The sequence below is a fragment of the Columba livia genome, chromosome 3, assembly GCF_036013475.1.
Source record: "Columba livia isolate bColLiv1 breed racing homer chromosome 3, bColLiv1.pat.W.v2, whole genome shotgun sequence".
NCBI lineage: Eukaryota > Metazoa > Chordata > Aves > Columbiformes > Columbidae > Columba > Columba livia.
Genome location: NC_088604.1, coordinates 117,256,986 through 117,279,753, shown reverse-complemented (window position 1 = coordinate 117,279,753; position 22,768 = coordinate 117,256,986). Strand labels below are relative to the sequence as shown.

The following is a 22,768-nucleotide window of genomic DNA, read 5'->3' as shown; positions in this document are numbered from 1 at the left end:
CATGTAAAGCCCAAATGAACACTGCGAAAATAATGGTACATGCATACCAGCTATAAGTGGTATACTGTGACTCTCCAAACACATTATATGTGGTCTACATCTCACCCTTTTATGCTTTTTCTAAATGTGTGAGAATTGTGGCTCATCTGTGAGACCCAAGGTTCAGAAGTGGTTGGCCTATATCACAGCAATCAGATACGTAATTTAACTTATGTGACTTTTTCTGCTCATGACCAAAGGTTAATTCTAAGTGTTGCATTTTGTCTGCTGATAGCCCTTGATAAGAATTGAGAAATCAACGTCATTACCTCAGCAAAGTATTTTTTCCATGCAGGTATACAATACCTTCATTTGTGTCCAACACACCACAAAAAACACATTCGTGTGTGACAAGCAAGTTCTGACTGAATTTAGTGCATGTTTATTTCTTTCCTTCTTCCACTTTCTCTCTGACTCATTTGTGTTCCATGAAGTGGGAGCTCTTTGATTTATCTATCCCAAATTGCCATTCAGAGCTGCTCCTCTTTGCACTTCCATTCATGCAGCTTGACTGATGACAGGCTCCGGATAACCACGCGCAGAACCCACTTTCATATGGTTTGCGTCCTCGAGTCCAAAACATAGTGCTAAAAAGGTAATTTATCTGTAGACTGCCGTTATTTAACAACAGAAGAATTAATTTGTCACCTCACAGGCAAGGAGGATGGTCAGACCAGTTTAAAAAAAGGTCATGGGATAAAACATTTAACCTAGGAGGATGTATTTTTGTTTACCAGTTTTCATTAGCTGATTTGGGTCTATTTGGCAAATACACAATTCCCACTGTTTCTTTGATATAAAAGAATACAAACAGAATGAGTTTGTGGTGGTCTATGGACTGCTGAGTGGGAAGCGCTGTCTCCAGACTTGAAAACGCAGAATTATACTCCACAGGTGTGGTTAAGAAATCTTAACACTGCAAAAGTGGAAGCAAATGAAACAGCTCTTGAGGGGAAAAAAATGGACATATGATGGAAAATGAAAATGCCTGCTAAACCTTTACCAGCAAAAATAGTTGGCCCTTACCAAGGGAGAGGGAGAATCACCTAAATCAGAAGAGTATGGCTGTCTTTTTCCTGTCTAACCAGCAATCAGTAGAGCATAATCTATTTGCTGAAATAGTGCAGAAATTGCTATTTTAGGGCTGTTTTCTGTTTGGTAGTGGAACCCTAAAAATACTGTAGATAAAACCATATTTTAGAAAAGCTTGGCTGTTCTAAATCCTGAGTAACTCCTACAATCTGAGTAACCGAGAATCTAAGTCTTCCTTGTTATTTATAAATGCAGTAGACCAAACAAATTCATATTTTATCTCTCAGGCACTGTAGCGTGGGGCTGGGATTTTCCCAGCGTTGCAGATTTGCTGTCCTTGCCCTGAGACCATGCTTAACGTCCTGATTGTTTTAGTGAGAGCCGAGTTTGGTCACTGTTGAATACATCTGAAAAAACACTTCCTTCTTTACCGTGCTTTCCAACTCCATGTGAGCCAGACCACAGAATCTGGTCCTTATCATCTCCAGGACCCGTGTAGTGACTCAGAAGTTGTTATAAATAAGCACATTGGGCACAAATCGTCTCTTCAGAGACCTCTGAGAAGGCGTGTGAATAAAAGACATTTTCAACATCACACTCACAAATGTTGACCTGTCCTCTCACTGACGTTCCAGGGAAAGCAAGTGCCAATGAAAATCTCCCCCACCTTTCCCTTTTCAGTGCATGAATATTTTTCAGATTAACCCTTCGTTTGTGTTACTTTATTTGTCAAGTTGTGTGACAGGTATCGATTTATCCTTCCTTGGAGGGGAACGGCAAAGTAAGCTGTAACAGTCTTAGTGAGGCACTTAAAATTACTCAGTTACGGGGTTTTCTTCCTCTGCGGGTGGCTTTCTGTTCTGCTGCAAACTCCGTTCGTCACATCCACTGGCCAAGTTGTGGGAAAATCATGACAATAAGAGCCTTGGGCTATTCAACTTGCTTTAAGTGACCAAAAGAGCTAGAAATGGTGGCTTAGTTGCAATGTACTGTTTTATGTTCATTCATCCAGGAGAAAGTAACTAGTATTTAAGGTACATTAGTGATGAATGGAAGGGCACTGAATATTTTTGGTTAATGGTCTAAAAGGTAGATTGTGAGACACGTCTTGATGATGAAGTGGAGGAGCACTGATAAGGTGCTTGCTTATTTTCAGAAGGGTGTGCCTGTCTTAGGAGAGAGTTTGTGAGCACCCACAAACACAGGGCTAAAGCAACAGCTTTATTCTCAAACCCTATTCTAAGCAGATGCTCTTTGTCTCCATTTCCAACATAAAGTCCAATCTGCAAACTTCTGTGTCTCTTCCCAAATGTAATAACTTCAAAAGTAAACACCCAGTCTTTCCCATCTTTTCCCCCTCTCTTTTGTGCTTCTCATACCAACTCTATTCTCACCACACTACTCTGTCCTGGCCATACAGATCCCTACCCAGAGCCCAAGGAATTCTGTCTTTCCTCGGTTTGGCGGGCTTTGGGTAAGATCAGTCACTAAGAGCTGATTAATTCCTCCATACATGAAACGATGTCGTAGAAGATTATTCACACGTTGTGCTATATTATGCTTTCCAGCACACATCTTTCTTTTTCCAGCTTCCCTGGTAAGAGTTTGACCAGCTCAGTGTAATAGAATGGTAAAGAAAACCATATAAATTCACATCCATTTGACATATTCTTTTAAATAAAATTCATAAGGATGCCGAGAGTGTAGAATTTGAGCGGCTTGCTTTGTTAACCTCCCAGCAAAACCAAATGTGCGAGAAACATTGCCTTCGCATGTAGTCAGTTCTGATTTGAAGGAATTGTTTTCAAGAATGTGTGCTGTCTTTTCTTATGAAAAAAATCTCATCTCTTGTGTTGAGATAAATGTCTTACAGTATGTATCCTGATGCGTGTAATAGAGGAGAGAAATTACTTCACTGAGCAACAGATTTCCAAATGAACTGCTGCTTATATGCTACCTGCCAAAGCTCTGAACAGCTCAATAATTTGTTAGTAAAGTTCACAGGAATGAGATAAATATGAATTAGTGTAACAGGACGTAGCCAAGAGGAGATTGAGTTCAGGGAGCTTTTATCATGATGGATGTGACTTGCTCGGAGTTGCATGTCAGGCTGGGTTCTGCTGCTACTGAACGGGATCAGAGGCTTCCAGTCTGCAAACAGTTTGTTGGCACTAATACAGTCCTATTTCAAAACACCCAGATTTATATTTTCCTTTTATATTGCATGTGTATAGGAGTCCACAGCTACTGCGGTGATTTAGAGGCTGCTGTAACCTTTGTGCAGTCGGCTGTTTTCTGTTTCCACGCCGCAGAGTGTTCTCGGCGAGCGCTGCTGGTCCAGGTGGCTGCGGAGTGCACCATGCACGGAGGTGGAAGACGGGCTTTACCTGTGCCAGGCAGCAAACCCAAGGACACAGAGCTGTTTGGTGGCCGAAGTGGCGAGACGCATCTCGGCTCACAGCTTGGTGCCAAATCAGTCCAAAGCATCTTTATTTCTGTGGCTCTATGCTCAGGGCTGTTTCCCCTCCTGCTGAGGGTTCAGAGCAGTGACTGGAAAGATGATGCGATCCTTGGCGCATTTTCTGATGTTGTTTTTTTGGCTGCGGCTCTGTGGTGGCTGGAATGAAGAACCTAAAATGGGAGAGGCAATGAGCAAGTGTTGCTTGTGACTTGTTGACTCGGCACCCGTGTTGTTAGAGACGGCTCAGCCTGCAGGTAGCCCTTAGGATATTTGGCAAGAGCAATGCGATCACTTGAAAAGCCAGGGTAAGCTACCAAAGGAACATGGCAAGACTGTTTATATAAATAATGCTCGTGACAGGCACATAATAACAAAGTTTCCCTTACAACAAGCGCTTGGACAAAGAGAAGGAAGACCTAGGGTGTGGGATGCTCCTGAAGTGCTCTATTTCTGTTTTCTACAAAATACTTCAGTTTGAAACCCAGCGGAATCGGTGAGATCAAAACAAAAGCTATCAAGATGTGTTAACAGCCAACGTAGTTTCAATTTCTAAATAATATTTTATGTCGCTGTTCATCTTTGCAGCCATTACTGTCACAGGGAGAAGTTTTAACTGCTATTATTAGTGCCTCAACAAAGCCGTGTTTACAAGATGAGCCTATTTTGAGCATGGAAAAATGAGTTGCCAAGAAGGAAAAAAAATACCGCACTTAATGCGCTTTCTGTTCCAAGAGTCACAACAAAGCATTGGTGTTGCTAATGAACCCGACCCTTTCTCTTGTTCTTTCTCACATCCCTGTTTTTTTTCCAATTAGACCTAAGGAGGAAAAACAAGTAAAGAAAAGAATGAAATGGAAGTGGTCAGGAGAGGTAGCTGGGGATATCTCAGCAACAGGGGTTTGTCTGTTCTGAGAGGTGGGTTGTCTCACCGGCTTTGGGGTGGTGTTGCACACGGGGTGGGCTTAAGGATCTGGTGGTTCAAGGATGGCCAAAGCTCATCTAACAGCAGGCACATCAGTAGCCTTATCTCTTCCTCATTGGGGGTGACTGTGTGAGAGCGGTTTCAGGAATAAGATCTGAGAGCTTTAGGGAACAAATCTTAGCACATTAAAAAAATATGTATAGAAAAATAAGTGATACCTTCTGAACCTCCCAAATTGATCACCTAGTCACACAGAAACTCGAGGCTTTTTAGGTAAAACAAGCTTGCAACCTCTAAAGTGACGGATCAATGTTTGCTTCATTGGATGTCAATACTTTTCATCATTATCAGTTTTTGGCAGAATGATGTCACCTATTTGTTTGCATTTTCCTCAAGAAAAAGAAGAAACAAGGGTGGAGTATACATCCAAAGAATATGCATCTGGAAGAGGGTATGTGGTTCTGGATCTGGGCTGATATGGAAAGAAACTCAATTTAATTTCAAAGAAAACTCAGAAAACTTCATCAAGAAAAAAAAAACTTAGATTGTTTGCAAAGACATTGTTTAATCCATTTAAAAAAATAAAGGAACAAAAATAAGCAAATCCAGTCCAAACCCACAGTTGTGATTTAGAAGGATTACAATTAGAGATTGTAAATAAGCACCAGGTTAGGAAGGAAAAGGGAACTGAACTTGTCAATAAAAAGCTGCAGGGGAGGAGAGCGACAGGGTGAGCAGTCAGAGTCTGAATGTTGGGTTATAATGATGGATCAGCCCTGCTGGGGACCTAAGGGAAGGACTTCAGCAACATGTGTAGGAATTAGAAAAATTAGGTGGAAAAATAAAGGGAAAAGTGTGGGAGAGCCCTGGGAAGAGCAGCGACTGTCCATGGGCAGCCAGAGGACATTTCTTCCATACATCAGGGTAGTGAGGGGAAAATAACGTAGCGAGAGGCAAGACCACGGTGTGAGGATGTATGGTCGGAGGAAGAGGAGTGCTTCTCTTTGGAGTAGTACCTTCTTCCCAGTATATCAGAATAATTTGAATGTATTCCTATATATTTCTACTGCTTTGGGTTTTTTAAGTGTGTTGCTTGTGTCGGCTGGTAAGATCTTACACGGAGTCAGTGCTTACAGTTGATCTGGTATCCACTATAAAAGACAAGGCGTTATATTTGTTATCTGAATTACTCGGTGATCTGTGGGGGGAGTGATGTGGAGGTTCTTACAGCAAACTCTTGCAAGAGGGGACATTGGAGCAAGAAACTTCTGATGTAGTCTGTGTCCCACCACGTCAGGTGTGTCTTCAAAGGGCTCTGAGCCCATTTCAGCTTCATTTTACAAGAACAGTGCTAAGGGGCTCCATTTTTAATCTTTAGTGTGTCAACCAGAACAGTGCCCAACACAAGAAAATGTATTTTTCTGAGGCATTTATTTTGCATCTCCCACAAATTTAAATGTGCTTTGCATCTGACATTTATCCTTGTGATTTTTCTTCTGATACATTAGAATAAGATATCTTTAAAAATATATATTTCTAACCATCTTCGTTTTTTGCAGCATAAGAAACTCAAGACTCACAAATGAGGAAGGAAGCTGTAATTGGAAAAATCAAGTTCAGACTTCAATTAGGCGCATTTTACTAACAACATAATTTTCAAAAATATTTTGCACTGTGTAAGTAAACATCTAAACTGAGCCTCATTTAATCCAATTTTCTCTCTATAGGAATGGTCAGATGAAGTGTTCAGTTTGGCAACAAATTTGTTGGCACAGAACATGTCAAGGGACGCGTTTCTGGAAAAAGCGTAAGTGGCCATTGGATTTAATGCTGTGGGTGTTGCTCTGTTCTCTGCGTCATTTTCCTCTTTTCTTGTTAGTCACATTGTCATCTATTGTTTCTGCTTTGATGAGTTGTCACTTTTGTAAACACAGGCTGTCCTTTCTCATGATTTTAAAAAGCCTGTTATCTGAATGTCATTTAAACAAAAGTCTTGTTAGGGTTCTTCTTGCAAACTACTAAGTTGTGGCAAAAAAACAGAATTAAATGCCATCTTTCCCTAGTGTACTAAAGTAGTATTTTCAGCTGTAGTCTGAAGCTCTCCATTTAAAACGAATGAATGTTCTGGACTGATTTGCTTCTGGTTTATTTTCCTTTTTTTCTGTTATTGATCAAAAAATGAGAAATGGAAGAAGTCTTTTCCTCAGTCTAATCTCTCTGGTTTTCACAAGATTCAGAGGGAAGGGGTGAATCCATTCATCTAGTTTGCTTTTCATAGCGTGCAGGTTCTGAGTTGTTTTCGACAAAGGATAAAAGCTGTTAATGAGAACCTTTGGGGTGTAAAAACACACCTCCAAGAGAACTGAACCAGAGATTAATGAGTCTTATCTGGGTATGTGCACATGCCGAGGGAGTTTTGCTTAAGTGATATCATTGAGAACAGCACTGCAAAGCCACACAGGTGGTGATGGTGATGAACTGGGGTGTTCACTGGCCTTTTGGGGATCTACAAGAGCAGATATACCTTCCCCAGCCCAGACACTGACTGGTTAAATTCAGCTTTGTGTCTCCTCAAACACCTTTTAATTTCTGCTTGCAGAGAGAGGTTCAGTCCAGCTAAATACCAGGGTTTAGGTATTTAGGCTTAGGTTCTTAAAACTTGCCTCCATCCAAGAAGCAAGTTAGCCCACCCTTGTTCTGGACTTTCTAAGGTCGTGCATGCCTAGCTTCATTAGATGCACCCGTGCTTAGTCAGGAGGTTCCCAACTGCCTGACTTTAATGCCATGTGCATATTCATAGGTTCCTGTTCTGGGAAGGAGAGGGGGTGGGATGCGTTTCCTTCTCATTGTGTTCATGTGGTGCTGCTGAAGTCAACAGAAATTCTTGGAGAAACTCTGAAGGTTGGACGTTGCAGGAACTGCAGCTTTGTGCCTGATAATGCTGTCTTGGGACAACAACAATATGTTAGGTGAACAAAAGCCCAAATACATGGAAACATTGAACATTTCCTCATTGTTCCCCATGGTGAGAGTGGAGAAAGCGCTGAGCAGACCCAGGTGTTAGAGCAAGAGCAGCTCCACGGGCTGTAGATCACATCACGGGAGTGATTTGCTATTACTGTTTCCGTGCCTCTTACCACCCCAATCCCCAGGTGGCCACCAGACTTTGCCGGCAGGTCCATAATGGGGAGGGCTGTGGCTGTGCCTAATGGGTGTTTTCATATCAGGTTCAGATCTAGTAGAGCAGACTTAGTTGGAACCATTTTTCTGTGGTTGTTCAAGGAATGTTAATTAACGAAGTTATAGAACACATTGCGTAGATTCAGTAACAGGCAAGCGTGGCATTCCTGTGTCTTTTCTTTTTCCACTAATTAATAAATCACTTAGGAACTGTTGGGTGTCCAGGGTCTTCTGCACAGATGCCAAATCAAAGTAACATGAGAAATCTTTGATTTTGAAGATGAAAAATATTTTCTTCTTATTATTACTGTACTAGGCAAAGGGCTGCTTGCAGTCCTATCAGAACTCTTTTGTTAAAACAGAAAAGCAAATTGCATTAGAGCAAATTAGAAAAGCTCTTTTTTGTGGCATTCAGTCGCTTGCAGTGTTGGAAGTGCAATAAACAGCTTGAGCAGCTCTCCTGTGGTTTGGTCAGATGAGAAAAATAGGGTTAATTTGGGAAGGAGAGGTAGTTAACAAAAACTGTCATTTTGGTTACAAAGTGCTCATTCTGTTGTAACCATACAGTGTATTTTTATGTTGGAGTGCAAAAATGGGCACTGGAGTACGTTAGTGTTGAAATCCTGACCTGTGCAGTGATGAGCAAAGGGTGACTTTACTGCAGGAACGTGGAGTCAGTGGTAGGTCTGGAGTTTGTCATTCCTGGAGTCAGCACCGAGCTACTGAAACGAGTCCCTTTGGCTGCTACCGATGGCAGCATCTCCTAGTAAGCTTTTTCACAGCAATAGCATCCTTGCTTTTCTTAGATGGATGGATAATGGCTGCAAGGAAAAAATAGAATCTCATGTGTAACAAAGAATTTGGGAGGAAAAAAGGTGGCAAGTGCTGGTGGGGATTGACTGTTCTTCAAACACATGTTTTTAGTTTGCTTTAACTGAAGTTCAGAATACTTTTTTGTTCATTTTATTTCCAGCTATCTTTGCTGTAGAGGAAAGCACCAAGGGTGACCAGAAGGTACTGGAAAGTTTCAAAAAATAGAAGGCAAACTAAAAGAAGCCTTTTTTACTAACCACTGTGATTCTTTCCTTTTTAATCTACCTCATTGGGAGGTAGATTAAACCTCTAGAGATGGGGTAGAGAAGACAATATTTTTGTATGGTGACACAGTAGCACAAGAGATTTCCATTTCCAGAAGACATGTATGAGGAGAAAAGGATTTGTGAAAATATTCCTGTCCTTGTTAGGAGTGTTAGCACGTACTTTGTTTTTGAAGCGGTTGCTAATGGCGTTTTTGGTTGGGAAGAAAAGGAGAGTTTATTAGAACCGTGTAGTTTCTTTTTCTTTTGCTAAGCCAGTGGGTAAAATGAAGAAGTTTTTTTAATAACAATAAAAAAAAATTCCACTGAAATACTTAAGCATTGCCACATTTTTCACCAGACCATATTACTGCAATGCTCACTTATAGTTTTAATTATATTCAAGTGGAAGAGATGAAGCACTCAGAAAGCTGTGCTCTTGGCAGGCTGCTGCTGGTGGGCATGATGCTGGTAACCAGTAGTCCTCGCAAACTGGGAGCACCAGCAGACAGCAGCCATGGGCCCAGCTGCTTCTCATTAAAGCTACTGGATGGCTCCAGTTTCAGGAGACTCTGAATCAGTATGTTGAAAGATTTCAACAACAACAAAGATAGATCTTCATCTTGCTGCCTTAATGAGCTTGTGAGAGAAGTCACAGGTCCTGAGATATGGAGGTGCTCTAAATATTCAGTTCAAAAGCTGGATAATTGCCTGTCTGTAGATGGTTTCAGCATGTAATTTTTATATCGCTTCACACTGGAAGTGTCTTGGGCTTGCCCAGGTTCTGCTGAATATACTGACGCTCTTCTCGTGTGGAGATGTTTTGGTTGCCAGTGATTTGATTTCCTTCCAGCTGTGAGTGACAACATTTAGGGTCAAACGGAGAAACCTTCCCATGTTTGTGATGGGGGCTTAGGGATGCAGGGTGTACGATATCCAGGGACAGTTTCAGCCCCTGGAAGAGGAGGAGAACAGCCACCTTTCCAGCCTGCGTGAGAAGGAGCTTGGGGGAATGATAAATTTGCGCATTAATGGTATCTGCAGTGTTGTGTTGCAAGACAAGACAGTATTAGACACTACAGGTGTGTTACCATTGATGGAAAATGTATTTATGTAATAATGAAATCCCAACAGGTTTTCATATTGGGCAAAAAAGGCGAGTGGAATTTGCCAGCTGATCAGAGCACTGGTATTGAGCTGGAATGTTAGTGGAGGGGTACTTGAAAATACTGTAAAAATAAAACCGGATGCTTTTGTCTCCACAGTTACACGAAACTTAAGCTGCAGGTGACTCCAGAAGGGCGGATTCCTCTGAAGAAGTAAGTTCTGTTCTCCTTCCTTACCATGTAATTTCTTCTGACTTTTGCTGTGTTTGAGATGAACATGTGACCCCCGTGTCTAGAATAAAAGTGTGGTACTCGGGATGTCTCTGTTCAGTTACCCTCTGGGTCTAGATTGCCATTGTGATCTTGACCAAGGCATTTAGCTTCTCTGCCCTTGTTCTGCTTGTGAAAATAAAATTTAAAAACAAACAAACAAACGGAAAAAAACCCAATACCATAATTTCTTTACGTCAGAGATGTGCCATGAGGATAAATATACTCCAGTTGCCTGTTGCTGAGTTGATCTGGAGAGCAGAGGTGACTTTCTCAATTAACTATCCACTGTAATAGGGGCTTGTGTGGGTTAAACTCATTGTGGGCACCATTAAACTCAGGTGTGTTTACCGAGCAGCCAGCAAATGGAAATAAATAACTAAAGATGTGATAGACTGGGAAGCAATATTCAGTCTTTAAGCCACAGAAATAATCAAATAATGTCTTTAAGCAAATTCCCTCTGGTTTCTCTTTGTTTTGCAGCATATACCGCTTGTTTTCTGCTGACAGAAAACGAGTAGAGACCGCGTTAGAAGCTTGTAATCTTCCATCTTCCAGGGTAAGCATCTGAATGTATTCCTGGCTCTTACAAAGTGTTGCTTGTATTCAGCGGTGTTTGCTCTCTGTTGAGCTGAGGGCGGTTTGTTCAAGGCTGCTCATGCTGTGCCGGCTTCACTTCTGGAAGGAGTGTGAATGGATTAAAGGAAAGGGCAGGGGGTTGTGTGACCTGTCCTCATGAAGCGCTGGGAGAATATTTTAAGCATCGATGACTGTTGCACAATTTTCAAGGCACAATTCCAGAGCAGTGTTAGCACAATGTGTAGCTAATGGTATAATCTATTTCCTTCTCAAAAAAAACCCACCACCAAAAATCTACGCACCACAACCAACTATAGCTTGAGTTAAGTGACAGTTAAACTCACTGCAGCTTATCTAAAAGGTGCATGGAGTAAATGTTGCAATGCTACGATGTCAAAGCTGTTACTGCTGCAGGGATGCAGCCATTAAATGCTGGTAATCTGGGAGCCCTGCTCAAGCTGGAGCATTTACAGGACGGTCCCTCAAGAAGGCTTTCTTCAAGAAGCATTTGCTTGAAGAGGTGACTCTAGTTAACGCTGGAGTGAAGGTGTCCTTAGTCTTTCCTCCAAGGTGGAGGTTCTCTTCCAGGAAGCTTCTTGCAGGATAGTACCTATGTTCAGATGTCCAAGATGTGGAGCAGAACCAATCTGTGGCAGAGACAGCACCTCCAAACCCAGGGGTATCAAACGTAATGAAACCAGTCTTCACAGAAGACTTTTTTGTTGTTGTTTTTTTTTTTTTTAATGAAACTGGTATATGGATTAACGGGTAGTTACATTTATACAGTCCTAAAATTAATTTGGCCCTTTGAGGACAACCACAAGACTGATGTGTCCTCCAGTGAAAATGAGTTTGATACCTGTGTCCTAACCCGTTGCTCGTGTAGAAAACTGTGCTGTCACGTTTGCTCAACCTTTGCTTCCCCAATGGTTTTTCAGTAGATCCAGTTCCCACGGCTCCTGAAGAACAATGGGGCAAAATCTTCACAAGCCAGACCTCAGCTGCTCCTTAGCAGAGAGACCTTTCTTTGGAGGTTTGGGAGCTTCATTCTTTGAAATTCAAAGGAATGTCTGTGAAGTTAGGTATAAAAGAGTGTAGCAGTCTTAGCTGAAGTAAGATTGCGAGGTTTTCATTTAATTGTTAGCAAACAACGGAAGATGCGCAAAGAATCACTGAAGCATTGCTTTTCAAATCAGTTGATTTATTACTTCTCCTTACTACATATCTCTGAAAAAAAAATCTAAACATCACTGGAGTCTGAAAGAAACTGCAACCTTTTTCTGCTGTTTATTTAAGTGCAGTCAATTTTACATAGATGTTGCTGGATACTTGTTGCTGGGATACCACCTTGAAAATTAATCATAGTATAAAGTAGAGCCTTTCTTTGGTTGGGACAAAAGATAAATATGCTTTATGCAACAAAGACAACTCTGCTGATCATCTTGGAAAAATATTTTAGAAACTAAGTGCTTAAGAAGCCTGAAACTCTGAATCTCATAGATGTAATGGAATAGAAGAAAATCAGTTCTTCAACTACAGCTTTTTCCTTTGTGTTCCTGTTTGTTTGAACAAGTAAAATACTTAACTTCAGCTTCCAGCTTTTCTGCCCCATTGTACTATAGGACAGTGTTCCCGTAAAGCCTGGAAGAACACTGGGCTCCTCGCACTGTGCAAGACATGAATATCAGGGAATCCTCAGTAAAACCACACCAAATTATTCAGAGAATTTGTGAAAGTCTCTCATGGACATCAATGGCTTTGCGTTTTTGGGTGGTTTGTATTCATGCCTCATGAAGATCCCTCTAAGGGTCTCGCCTCCAAGTGTCATAGAAAAAATGTGCTTCTCATTGCTTAGGAAGATCCGGGGCTCATTGGCTGTGAGTTTCACGTGGTGAGCGCTCCAGCCTAGATTTGGTTGAGCAGCTGAGCGTGACTGCAATGAGACGACCCATGGATTTCAAATCAGGCACATTTTCAAAGTGTGGATTTATTTATTTCTGTATTTCTGGGTCAGACCTGGCATATGTAAAGTCTTGCAGGACCAAACTCTGTGTGATCTGATTTTCAGCAGCATTTGTCATCTGACAGATCTGAAAGCAGACAAGTGTTTAAATGTTTAAATTAAGCTTTAAAATATACCAGTAGGTTTTGAGTTTGGCATCGGATTCCTCTATGATTTATGTATTTTTTTAATCTTGGCTACTTTGGGGGAAAGGGGAGTGCTTTTTCTTATTGTTGGATGTATTTGTTTTCGTTTTAGTCAAAGGTGCTTGAAATAGAATTTGAAGAGCTTTTATTTTAGTCGCCTGTTTGGCTGTGAAGACTGGTTTCTGCTTTCCGGTTAATGAGGAGGTTCAGAACGAAGCACCAGCGTTAAAATAGAGCAACCAGCTATTGAGTCTTGTCTGTGCAAATAATCCGAATTAGCTGTTGTGCTGCCGAATATATAACAGACTGGATACAGATGTTAGGAAAGCAGGCAGGTTACCAAAACAAATCATAAATCAACAGTGCTTGAAATTAGTGGGAAGTCTTAATCCACAATAAAATTGAATGTCAGTAATCAGCAAAGTTGGAAATAAGGGATTCCGTTGCGTGGTACAGAAAGTTTGTGATTCGTTGATCTCAAAAAAGAGATGAGCCCATAAGGTGTGTGGGTGGTTGCAGTGAAATGTGGATGGCTCAGACCAGGCTGAGGAAAGGGGCAGCCTATTTTAATCTCTTTCAACAGGCAGGCTTCGGGAATCCAAATATAGTTGTCGGAGGTTGTGCCTGGGGTGGCAAATGTTTGCAGCAAGGCTTTTGTCTCCATTCTATGTGTTTTGTAGCCTGCCAGTTATGTTACTAGTAGGAACTAATTACTGAAAGGTTCTGTGCTGTGCCTGAAGTGCCTGTGTTGGTTACCCTCTTTGTAGGTACATGTCGGGAAACTGAGGTATGTTTTCTTAATTGGAACCAAGGGGAGAATAAAAGCCCAGATTTAAGGCTATTGGAAAGGACACACGTTTTGTTCAGTGTTGAGCACCTTCAGATCTCCATAAAGGGAAAGATAGGTGAATGGGAGACCGTAATTCTGTGGTGATTACGGAATCAATGTTTAAAATGCCCTTGGGAGAAGTGCTGGCTGAGGAGCAGTACCCTGCTGAATAGGGATTATAGGCTGAGGGAACAGAGGAGAGTGGGGGGCCAGCTTTAACAGCAAAATTCACAAGTTTTATGAATCCTGCCCTTAGGAAAACACAAGTATCAGCAGTCATACTCTCAACTGAAACCACCGCAGCTCAAGTTTATCAAAGCATAGTGGGTGCAGTTTCGCACAGAATTAGGTGTCCCTGGCAGCCATCACTGAAAGGAGCTATTTCCATCTTCCAACTTCAGATCTCAAACTTCTCCATCCACCCTTGCACCAGATTCAGCAGTTGTGCTGTTGACAAGTTACGAGCCGATCCCATAGGAAAGAGCACAGGGTTGTTTTGGCTGGGTACGTTTTGAACCAGTTCGTTCCGCAGCCGCTCGCACGGTTCCAAAGAAAAGGAAGGTTCACGGGTCTGGTGACCTCAGACCGTTGGAGCCTGGAGATGATAACCAGGCAGAACAGTGAAAAAGCCCAACTCGGTCCACGTGTGGGCTGGGTCTGGTTCAGTCTGTGCTTGCAGACACCAACGTCGAGCGATGGTCATGGTACAAAACCCTCTGGAGCCTCTGCAAGTCTCACAGATGAAAGGAGAGAGACAGTGCCACCCATGGCATTTATTTATTTATTTTAACCTAAAGCAGGAAAAATATGGAAAAGTTTCCTTCCGGCTAACAAAGGCTTGAATCGACCCTTCTGGTTCCCTTGGCAACGGTGTTAAACAGGCAGAATAAATAAAAGCAACGATTTCCTCTATTGGCAGCTTGCTTTTGAGATGACTGGTTTCAATGGCAGTTCAAAGCAAGTGGCTTTGGGTCCAAGTTACAATTTGGCATCACGTGGGCACCTGGTGCTCTGCATATCATAGCTTTTGAAAATACTGCTTTGCATAGAGGAAACTCAAAATCAGATTTTCAGTATGTGCATTCCACATTGGTTTTGTTTTCCTTGTTCCTTTATAAGGCTTTATCTCTGCAAAATACAAGTTCCCATGCCATTTTCCTTTCTTGGTGCATTTGTGTGAAGGCAGAAGCCAGAGCGCACATCGTTACTGCTCCGTGCTGAAAAAAGGTTTGCACGTAATCCTTGGGGTCGTCATTTCTTCCCAGCCCCGCTAAAGCAGCAGCCCTCGCTGTCTGCTGCAAAATCTCTGGAGCCTGAAGGCAGCACGTGCAAATAAGAAGAGAGTTCTTGAGCTTCATACAAAGTACTGTTTTCCTTCTCCAGTCCAGTAATTCCCTCCAGTTAAAAGCAGGAATTATATTTTTTTTTAGAGAAGACCCAGGAGGTATGATAGCGATGATGAAAGTGTCATCTAGAAGCAGGAGTAAATGTAAATTGTTCTACATTTTCGGAAATTAAAGAAAAAAAAATGCTATATCTTCTACAGGAGAGCTTTTCGAGTCAATTAATGTAAAAGAAATCTGATTGCCACTTGCGCTACGCTGAACGTTTAGGATGAAGACGTATGGAAAGGCCATGTTGCATGAGTTTTGCCCAGAACTGTGCTGTCTTGAATGTGTGTCTTTGGGAAGGAAAAGGAGGCGTTTCTGCTGCTGTCAGAGCACAAGAGCACTAATAATGACTCAGTGACCCAAGTTGTTCTTTGAAAGCTTTGGAAAGATGGGTGGTGTGCTCATCCTCTGTAACACTGCCCTTTCCCTCGCTGAAACACATGGACTCAGCACCACCGGCCAGCTGCCCCACTGGGGCTTCTTCGGGATCAATACGCCTATTTATTTTATAGAAAAGGGGGTTAGATGGACAGATGTCCGTCCTTTCTTCTTCACAGGTACTCAGAGAAAGAGAGAACTTCACTTTATGGCAACTAAAATGCCAAATGTATTTATATATATTTTTTAAAGATGTACTCTTTAAGCTGCTCTGTTATTCAGAGGAATTTATTATTCTGCAAAATCCGGGCTCCTCTACATTGCAGGAAGCAAATGGAAAGAAGTGCAGTAGTGAGTGATCTGTTTACAAGGAGTGTATAAAAATGCTGTATCGTTCTTTCACCTTTTGTTTTTCTCGTTTTGCAGAATGATTCGATTCCTCAAGACGACTTCACGCCAGACGTGTACAGGGTGTTCTTAAACAACCTCTGCCCTCGGCCTGAGATCGACCACATCTTTTCTGAGTTGTAAGAAAAGATGCTTATTTATTTATTATTTTTTCCCCTTCACTGATTTTCTGGGCTGAGGATGGCAAAGGAGGTTATTTAGACTACAGCACCATGCAGCACTTGCCAAGAACAGATTTCAATGTCAAGCAGGGCTGTTATTTAACCTTGGATCAAGGGTTCATTTTCTTGCAGGTTGTTGCCTCCTTTTCTAATGGCCAGAGTTTTAAAGTCATTTGATTCTAAAGGAGCGGAACTGTCGGGTCTTGTTTTTCTGTACAGATTAGGATAGTTTTGGCTTCCATGAAAGTAAAGGAAGAAGAGTAATAAGGAGTAACAGCACACAAAAGACATGAGAATATGTATAATCACCCCCAAAAGCTTAATTAGGAGTTGCAAAAAGTGCAGTAACTTGGGAGTTGGGCATCATGAATTCACACCATGAAATTAAATTAGCAGCCAGCTACAACTGATTCATACTTTCAGTTACAAGCTATATAACTTGTGTTGCTTCTACCCCTTGCAACAGGTCATCGCACTTCCCAGCTTCAGCAAAGTCTGATCAATGGAGCCAGAATACAAGGCAATATGAAAGCAAAGTGATTTCCACAATACATCCCAAGACCACCAAAGCAATTAGTGAACTTAGCCCTGCAACAAGGGCGCGCTCATGTACTCCTTTCTCTAAGGCTGAGGTTTCAGAAGAACTCAGCCTCGGCCCAATTTGCTCCTGTTGAACCCGGAGCTGATTTTCTGTTGCCGTCACACACTAGAAATGGCCCAGTCCCAAGTGCTGCTGACAACCCCAAGCATGTCACCTGGCTTGGAGGCTTCCTGGGTCTCTGTCTGGGTACAGATTGTACCCAAACTCTGCTCTTTTTACAACTCTCAGTAAAACCAAATAGTTGGGCCAGAAATGCCAGCAGAGTGTTTGTGGCAAGCTTGGGATTGAATTCCACATCGTTTTCTCTTTTAAATTGCTTAGTTCTGGGAATTCAGAGGAATGAAAAGCTTTTAGCATTGCTCTGACTCTTCGCATTGATGCCAATAATGCTGAATGCTTTTCAACATCTCACTCCTAGATGTTTGATGAAGAATGTTTATCATTACATGCTAACAAAGTAAATTAGTCCAGAGATACAGTAGGACAATGTTTTTGTTGTACGACAGTCTGAGTCTTTTTTTTCGGTTTCCCTGGGAAGTTACAGAACATTGAACAAGATTTCAATGTATTTTAATGGCTTTACTGTTGCTTTCATTTTTCTCTAGTGGTGCCAAGAGCAAACCATACCTTACTGTTGACCAGATGATGGAATTCATAAATCTTAAGCAACGTGATCCACGATTAAATGAAATCCTTTACCCACCATTAAAACAGGAACAAGTTCAACAGCTGATTGAGAAGTACGAACCCAACAGTAACCTGGCAAAGAAAGGTCAGTGGTTTTTATATTCTCGCTGTACTCGGTTTCTGATTTGAAACATGACTCAATTATCCTACAGTACATGCTAAAGCAAAATTTGGTTCAGAATCAAATTGCATTTCCAGCTATCTGCTTTTGGATCGTACAAGCCTGTGAGACATCGTGTGGTGCATTTTTAGATGTATTTGGTTGAGATCAATTTAGAAAGGATGGGGCTGGTTTCAGTATTTAGTTTTCAGTATGTGCAACTGATAGTTTAGAAAAAGTGCTCTGGCGTGCAAACTTCAGCAGAAAACTTACTATGGTGACGACTATTTACTGGTACACAAAGTAAGATGTGATAGTAGCTGAGTATGTTTTGTGCTATAATCACAGAAAATTCCCTTTTGAAAATCTCAAGTGATGTCAGGGCTTAACTGGGCATTTCGCCAAAGCCAGTGAGAGAACTCCTGCTCAAGTCTCTGCAGGTTTTTGCTACCACCACAAGTCTTAAAATAGCACTGAATTAATGTCTCATCCTATTCCATTCCAATCCCCCTATCCTAATGATTACCACAGCTTTTAATGTGTTTATACCTTAGACGTTTTAGGGGCATGGGAATGTCTTGAGAAAGAGATCTAATATGAAAAAACGGGTTTGATCCAGATCTTTCGGATGCATAGGAAAAACAAAGACGCATTTTCCAAAAGCCTAGAGGTTAACTGAAGGGACTCCCACCCGTCTCCCTGGAAACCATCTGACCTTGATGTCTTCCTGAAGGAAACCTGTGGCTCTTGATGCCGCGATCGACGTTGTCTCAAGGCAAAAACTTGTAATTTTTCTCATAAGGCTTCTTATTTTTCTAGCCCAATCAAATTTAGTGTTTCCAGAGGTTTTGATGGAGGGTTAAATCCTGCTGCCTTGTCATGCGTACCCAAACTGTCTCTTGACGTCAGTGAGAATACTTGCATTAACAGATGAAAACACATTGTGACCTCTTCTCTCATCCATGCAAATATTAGAATATTGCTCTGTGCTTACCTTGTTTCACATCAGCCACCGGAAAGTCTGGTGCCTAAAAGATCATTCTTATTACCCAAATATTGGCACTTCATAGAAACCAAATAAAGGATTTATTACAAGGTGGTGTGCTAGCAGAACACCGGAGTCAAAATGAAATCACTTTCTGACTAGTGATAAGGAGGAAGCATGAAACAAACATCAGAAAGAGGGTGTTGTGATGGTTTTTGCTAACACCCTCTGAACAGGATTTGTGGGACACCTCTAGGTTACCCCAGTTTACATTGGTGCACACGTCTGCTGCAAGCTCTTCCCTAAGTGCCTCTCTTCCTGACTGTCATTTATATTGCTCTTATGGAATCAGTTCTCACAGAAAATGCTGATTTTAACAAGGGAAAGGCAGGTCATACACAGTTAATTCCTCTTGTGTTGTTTGGGGGGTTTTTTCAGCCCCTTCAAACTCACACACTGATGTCCTGCAAACTCTGACAGAGCTGGTACAACCTTTAGGCCACGTCTTTGCTGCAAACACCACCTCATATATAGCGCCCTGTCTGGCAGCTGAGCTGCTAACCAGGCTCCAGCACAAATCCCGAGCTTACTGTGTTGAAATTACAGGAACTGGCTAATCAAGAATGGCACGGGCACACAATACTTTCTATACATCTGCTCCTAGTTGGGAATGCAATTCATTGTATATTTAATGAAGTGTAGGTGTGCGTTCAGTCCCACACTCACAGAATAATTGCAAACAAACGCTGCGTGTCTGTAAAATGTCACCAAAATATAACAGTGCGTATTCAAAATAATGATTTAAACTTTTGATACGGTGTTTTGTGAAAGGGATTGTCACTCAGACTTTCTGCTGTCTGCTACGTTTCTTGTGGTGGCATTGCTTATGCCCCTTATTTGCCAGGCCCAAAGCCAGTGGAGAGGTAGAGATGGAAAAAGAATGTCAGCAAGATTAAGTAGAAACTTTAGGGCAGCCAAACCAGCAGCTACAATTGGTAAGAAGGTAGCAGAAGTCTTCATCCAGCATAGTTCTCATATAAAAGTGGACCCAACAGCTCCATGAAGATAGATGGGGTTAGGGTCCTTGTCCACATGCTCCTTTATGCTCCTGTGTTTCAAAGTTGAGCTGAAGACGTTCCCGCTGAACAACTCCACAGGATTAATGGAGAACACCAAAAAATAGAAGAGCAGTGTAGGGAAGAGATGAGTCATGTAAAAACACAAATGAGGCAGAGGTGAGGACGTGGGAGACTTACATGATAAACAGGGTAACACAGTTACAGGTGGCCTGAGGGTTACTTCAGCGCTGTTGAACCAGGGCAATGCAATTAAATAATTGGACTTTTGGAGCAGTTTTGCAGAGTTTTGGTTCAAGAAGCAAGCCAGAAGATCTGACAATGTGGTATATGTATTTGTTCTTTCTTGGCAATGAGAAGTTACTCCTTTGAAGTAAACCACAGGTATGGGTCCAGAACACAAGAAAATATCATAAAGAAATGTATAAGTTGTGATGAATTGCTGCTTTTGAGTAATGAGTGAAGTACTTTCCGGTGGTAGAGACTTTAGAGGATTGTTCACAAGAATTAGGTGATATGAATTGCCAGTCTTCATGCCAGTTAAATCACTTTCCACAGGTTGTTCTAGAGTTTGAACATTGCACCTGCTCAGTGTGTGTGTTTAACGCACCTTCCTACACACAGGTATGCTGGTGTTTCCACAAGTGGCCTTGCTGGCAGGTTCCATTCGTTATCTTGTTTCATTATTGTAACATCAGGTTGCAGAGAGGTGAGGGACAAACAGACATAAATGGTGAAGGTCTATTCACTTTCATGTTTATTTCTGTAGTATTTTTATATTTCTATATTAAACAATCTATCTGATGTTCGGGTGTCCCGCTGAAATAAAGGGATTCATGATCAGCATCCTCATGAGATAAGCCTGCACAGTCCTTATTAAAATTGCCAGAGAAAATTAGTTTGACAAAAGCCTGAGGCAAACTTAGTGGCAAATGTCCTTATTTTTCAGATATTCTGAAAGGCCACAAGTGCTGCATTTTTAATCATCTTTCACAAAGTTAGACAAAATATGTGTAGTGTTTTGGTTTTTTTTTCCCCTGTGTGCATTAGCACACATCAGGATGCAGACTTAAACTGAATACTTGCACTTCACAAGGAGTAAAAGCATTGATGCTGTGGGAGTAGGATTTCATGTTTGCGACATGCAGGATGTTCTGGCCTCGATGCAGTAAATCACTTAAGCATATGCTTAACTTTAGGGGTGGTGTGGGAAGAGAGGATAGTTATATAAAAATCTTTTATGCTGCATTTCCTTGAACATCATATTAATTCTATACTGAAGCTTAATTCTCATGATCTCTTATTTCCCAGTGTTGTTAAAATGAAATTTCTTAGCAAATAAAATGTTAGGCATTGAAAAGTTCTTTTAAGTACAATTAGGGTTTTTCCTTGAAAACTTTAATCCAAATTCATAAAATGGAAACTACGTGCCTTTGTAGAGAAGCTGGCTCCTTGTTCCCACTAGTCTGTTTGGGCGGTTCTAGACCGTCACTCATCTCATGATTGCATCTGCTTATTATTTCTCATCGAACTGTATTCATAATCTGTGCACACACACTGTACAACAGTATTCTCTTTTAACTTATGCTTCTCTCATACCTTATTAAATGAATTTCTAAAGAATGGTTGCGCTCTCTCTCAACCTTCACAGCACTAGCCAAATGCTTTTGACATCTCATAATTCTCCATTCCTCTGATGGCCATTATAACCCTTTTTCTGTACCTGTTGCAGCGAAATTACAGTATTTTGAACACAGTAAGCAAGAATTGTACATAATACTTTAAACTTTTTCAACATGGCTCTTCAGGTACCAGGTAAAATCAAACACCGGTTTGCTTACTGGATAAGGGCCTTAGGTTGCAGAGTTTTGAATAAAAAGACTGCCCGCGTTCCTGCTTGTTGGTAACGTATTGTGGGTTATTGTATTGCTGGGATGCGATTGAGCTTTTGCAGCATCAGCAGATACACGGGCTTGACATCTGCACAGGTTAAGCATCTGGAGTAGTATTTTACTGTGGTTGAAGCAGGCTGTTGTGATTAATGCGTTGTGTCATACAGTGCAGGAGATTAATGCACTATGTATAGCGTGTTTGCTTATCGGGTAGAAGCAGAAGGAAGTTCCTGGTACTGCTGAGCAGACTCTTGCTGTCAGCAAAACCATCCCGGGGGACTGCTAGGGCTGGTTAAGTGGCATCTTATAGGTTGGAATTTTCAGGCTGTAAAGCATTTGCATGGGGTGGCTGGCACAACTGCTAAAATGTTATTCCCTTTCAAGTTACTGGGTTGATAATGGGATGCGTATTAATAAATCAGTTGCCAAGTGGTTGACTGGGAATTGCCTTATTTGCTTTTATTTCTATGAAGGCTTGTATAAAAGTAAGTTGTTCAGGATCTTAAGTTATGGAAGGGAGATGGGATGTGGATGCTGAGTTTCAGGTCTCTCTGCTTGCAGCATTCAGACCCCCAGGGACAATAGTCCTAGTTTCTAGAATTATGTGAAATTCACCTTATAAACTTGGTGCAAATTCTGAAAAAATGCACTTGTTTTTCCCAACTTAATAATGCAATGAATTTCTGAAAGTTTCTAAGTTCAGAAGGACCCCAGAACTTTGAGAGCTCAAATCCCATTGTCTCAGTTTTAACCTTTCATTCTAAAACCAGTAAGTGTTTGGAAAACCACTAACAGCTTTGTTCTAGGGATGACCTGTGTCTCTTTAAGCATGCAAGAAGAACTATTCCATGTATCAGAGCAGCAATGAAGAACATGAAACAAAGGCCTGTTAGGGAAAGGAGACGTGAAAACGCTGGAATTGTGCTATAGCAATAAAATGCATGCTTCCCAAGTTCCTCGTTGGTGGGAGCAACGTTAGGTGGGAGCAAGGGTTAGGTTATTATTAGTTATTATTTTTAGAGTGGTTTTTATTGAGAGAGATTGTCTTGACTGTAGTGTAAGCTTTCAAAAGAGAGTCTGGAAGTGCTCTGGAGATTTTCCTGGCCAAAGGATCTGTACAGCAGGTTGTACTTCCTAGAAGGCATCTTTGAGATAAGTAATGGCATCAAGATGTTGGGTTTTTTCCTCTTAAGTATATGTTCATTTAAAAAAAATCTCTGCCTATTTAATTTTAAAGGGCCAAACCTTTAGATCTGCACAGAAGAAAAGAGCTTTGCTCTTAACATTTCATGGTGTTTCTTCTCCAGATTTTCTCAGCTTTACCTATTTGGAAATCCTGTCTGTCAGGTGTAATTAGACAAGTATTTAGAAGGGTTTTAGGGGTGCTGGTTCTAGGATGCTCTTTGAATTCCAGTATTAATTCTGTTTTGCTAGTGCACATTTATTG

The 22,768-nt window shown here is 41.4% G+C and overlaps 1 protein-coding gene across 3 annotated transcripts in view; it reads left to right on the top strand.

Moving 5' to 3' along the window:
- The window catches only part of PLCB1 (phospholipase C beta 1), a 405,394-nt gene that overhangs the window by 254,011 nt on the left and 128,615 nt on the right, over window positions 1-22,768 (top strand). For all 3 annotated transcript variants that reach the window (XM_021282907.2, XM_065059870.1, XM_065059871.1), the window contains exons 5-9: window positions 6,182-6,261; window positions 9,976-10,029; window positions 10,570-10,645; window positions 15,838-15,938; window positions 17,187-17,353. In XM_021282907.2, the coding sequence (XP_021138582.1) occupies window positions 6,182-6,261; window positions 9,976-10,029; window positions 10,570-10,645; window positions 15,838-15,938; window positions 17,187-17,353 (478 nt within the window). The remainder of the gene's footprint in view (window positions 1-6,181; window positions 6,262-9,975; window positions 10,030-10,569; window positions 10,646-15,837; window positions 15,939-17,186; window positions 17,354-22,768) is intronic.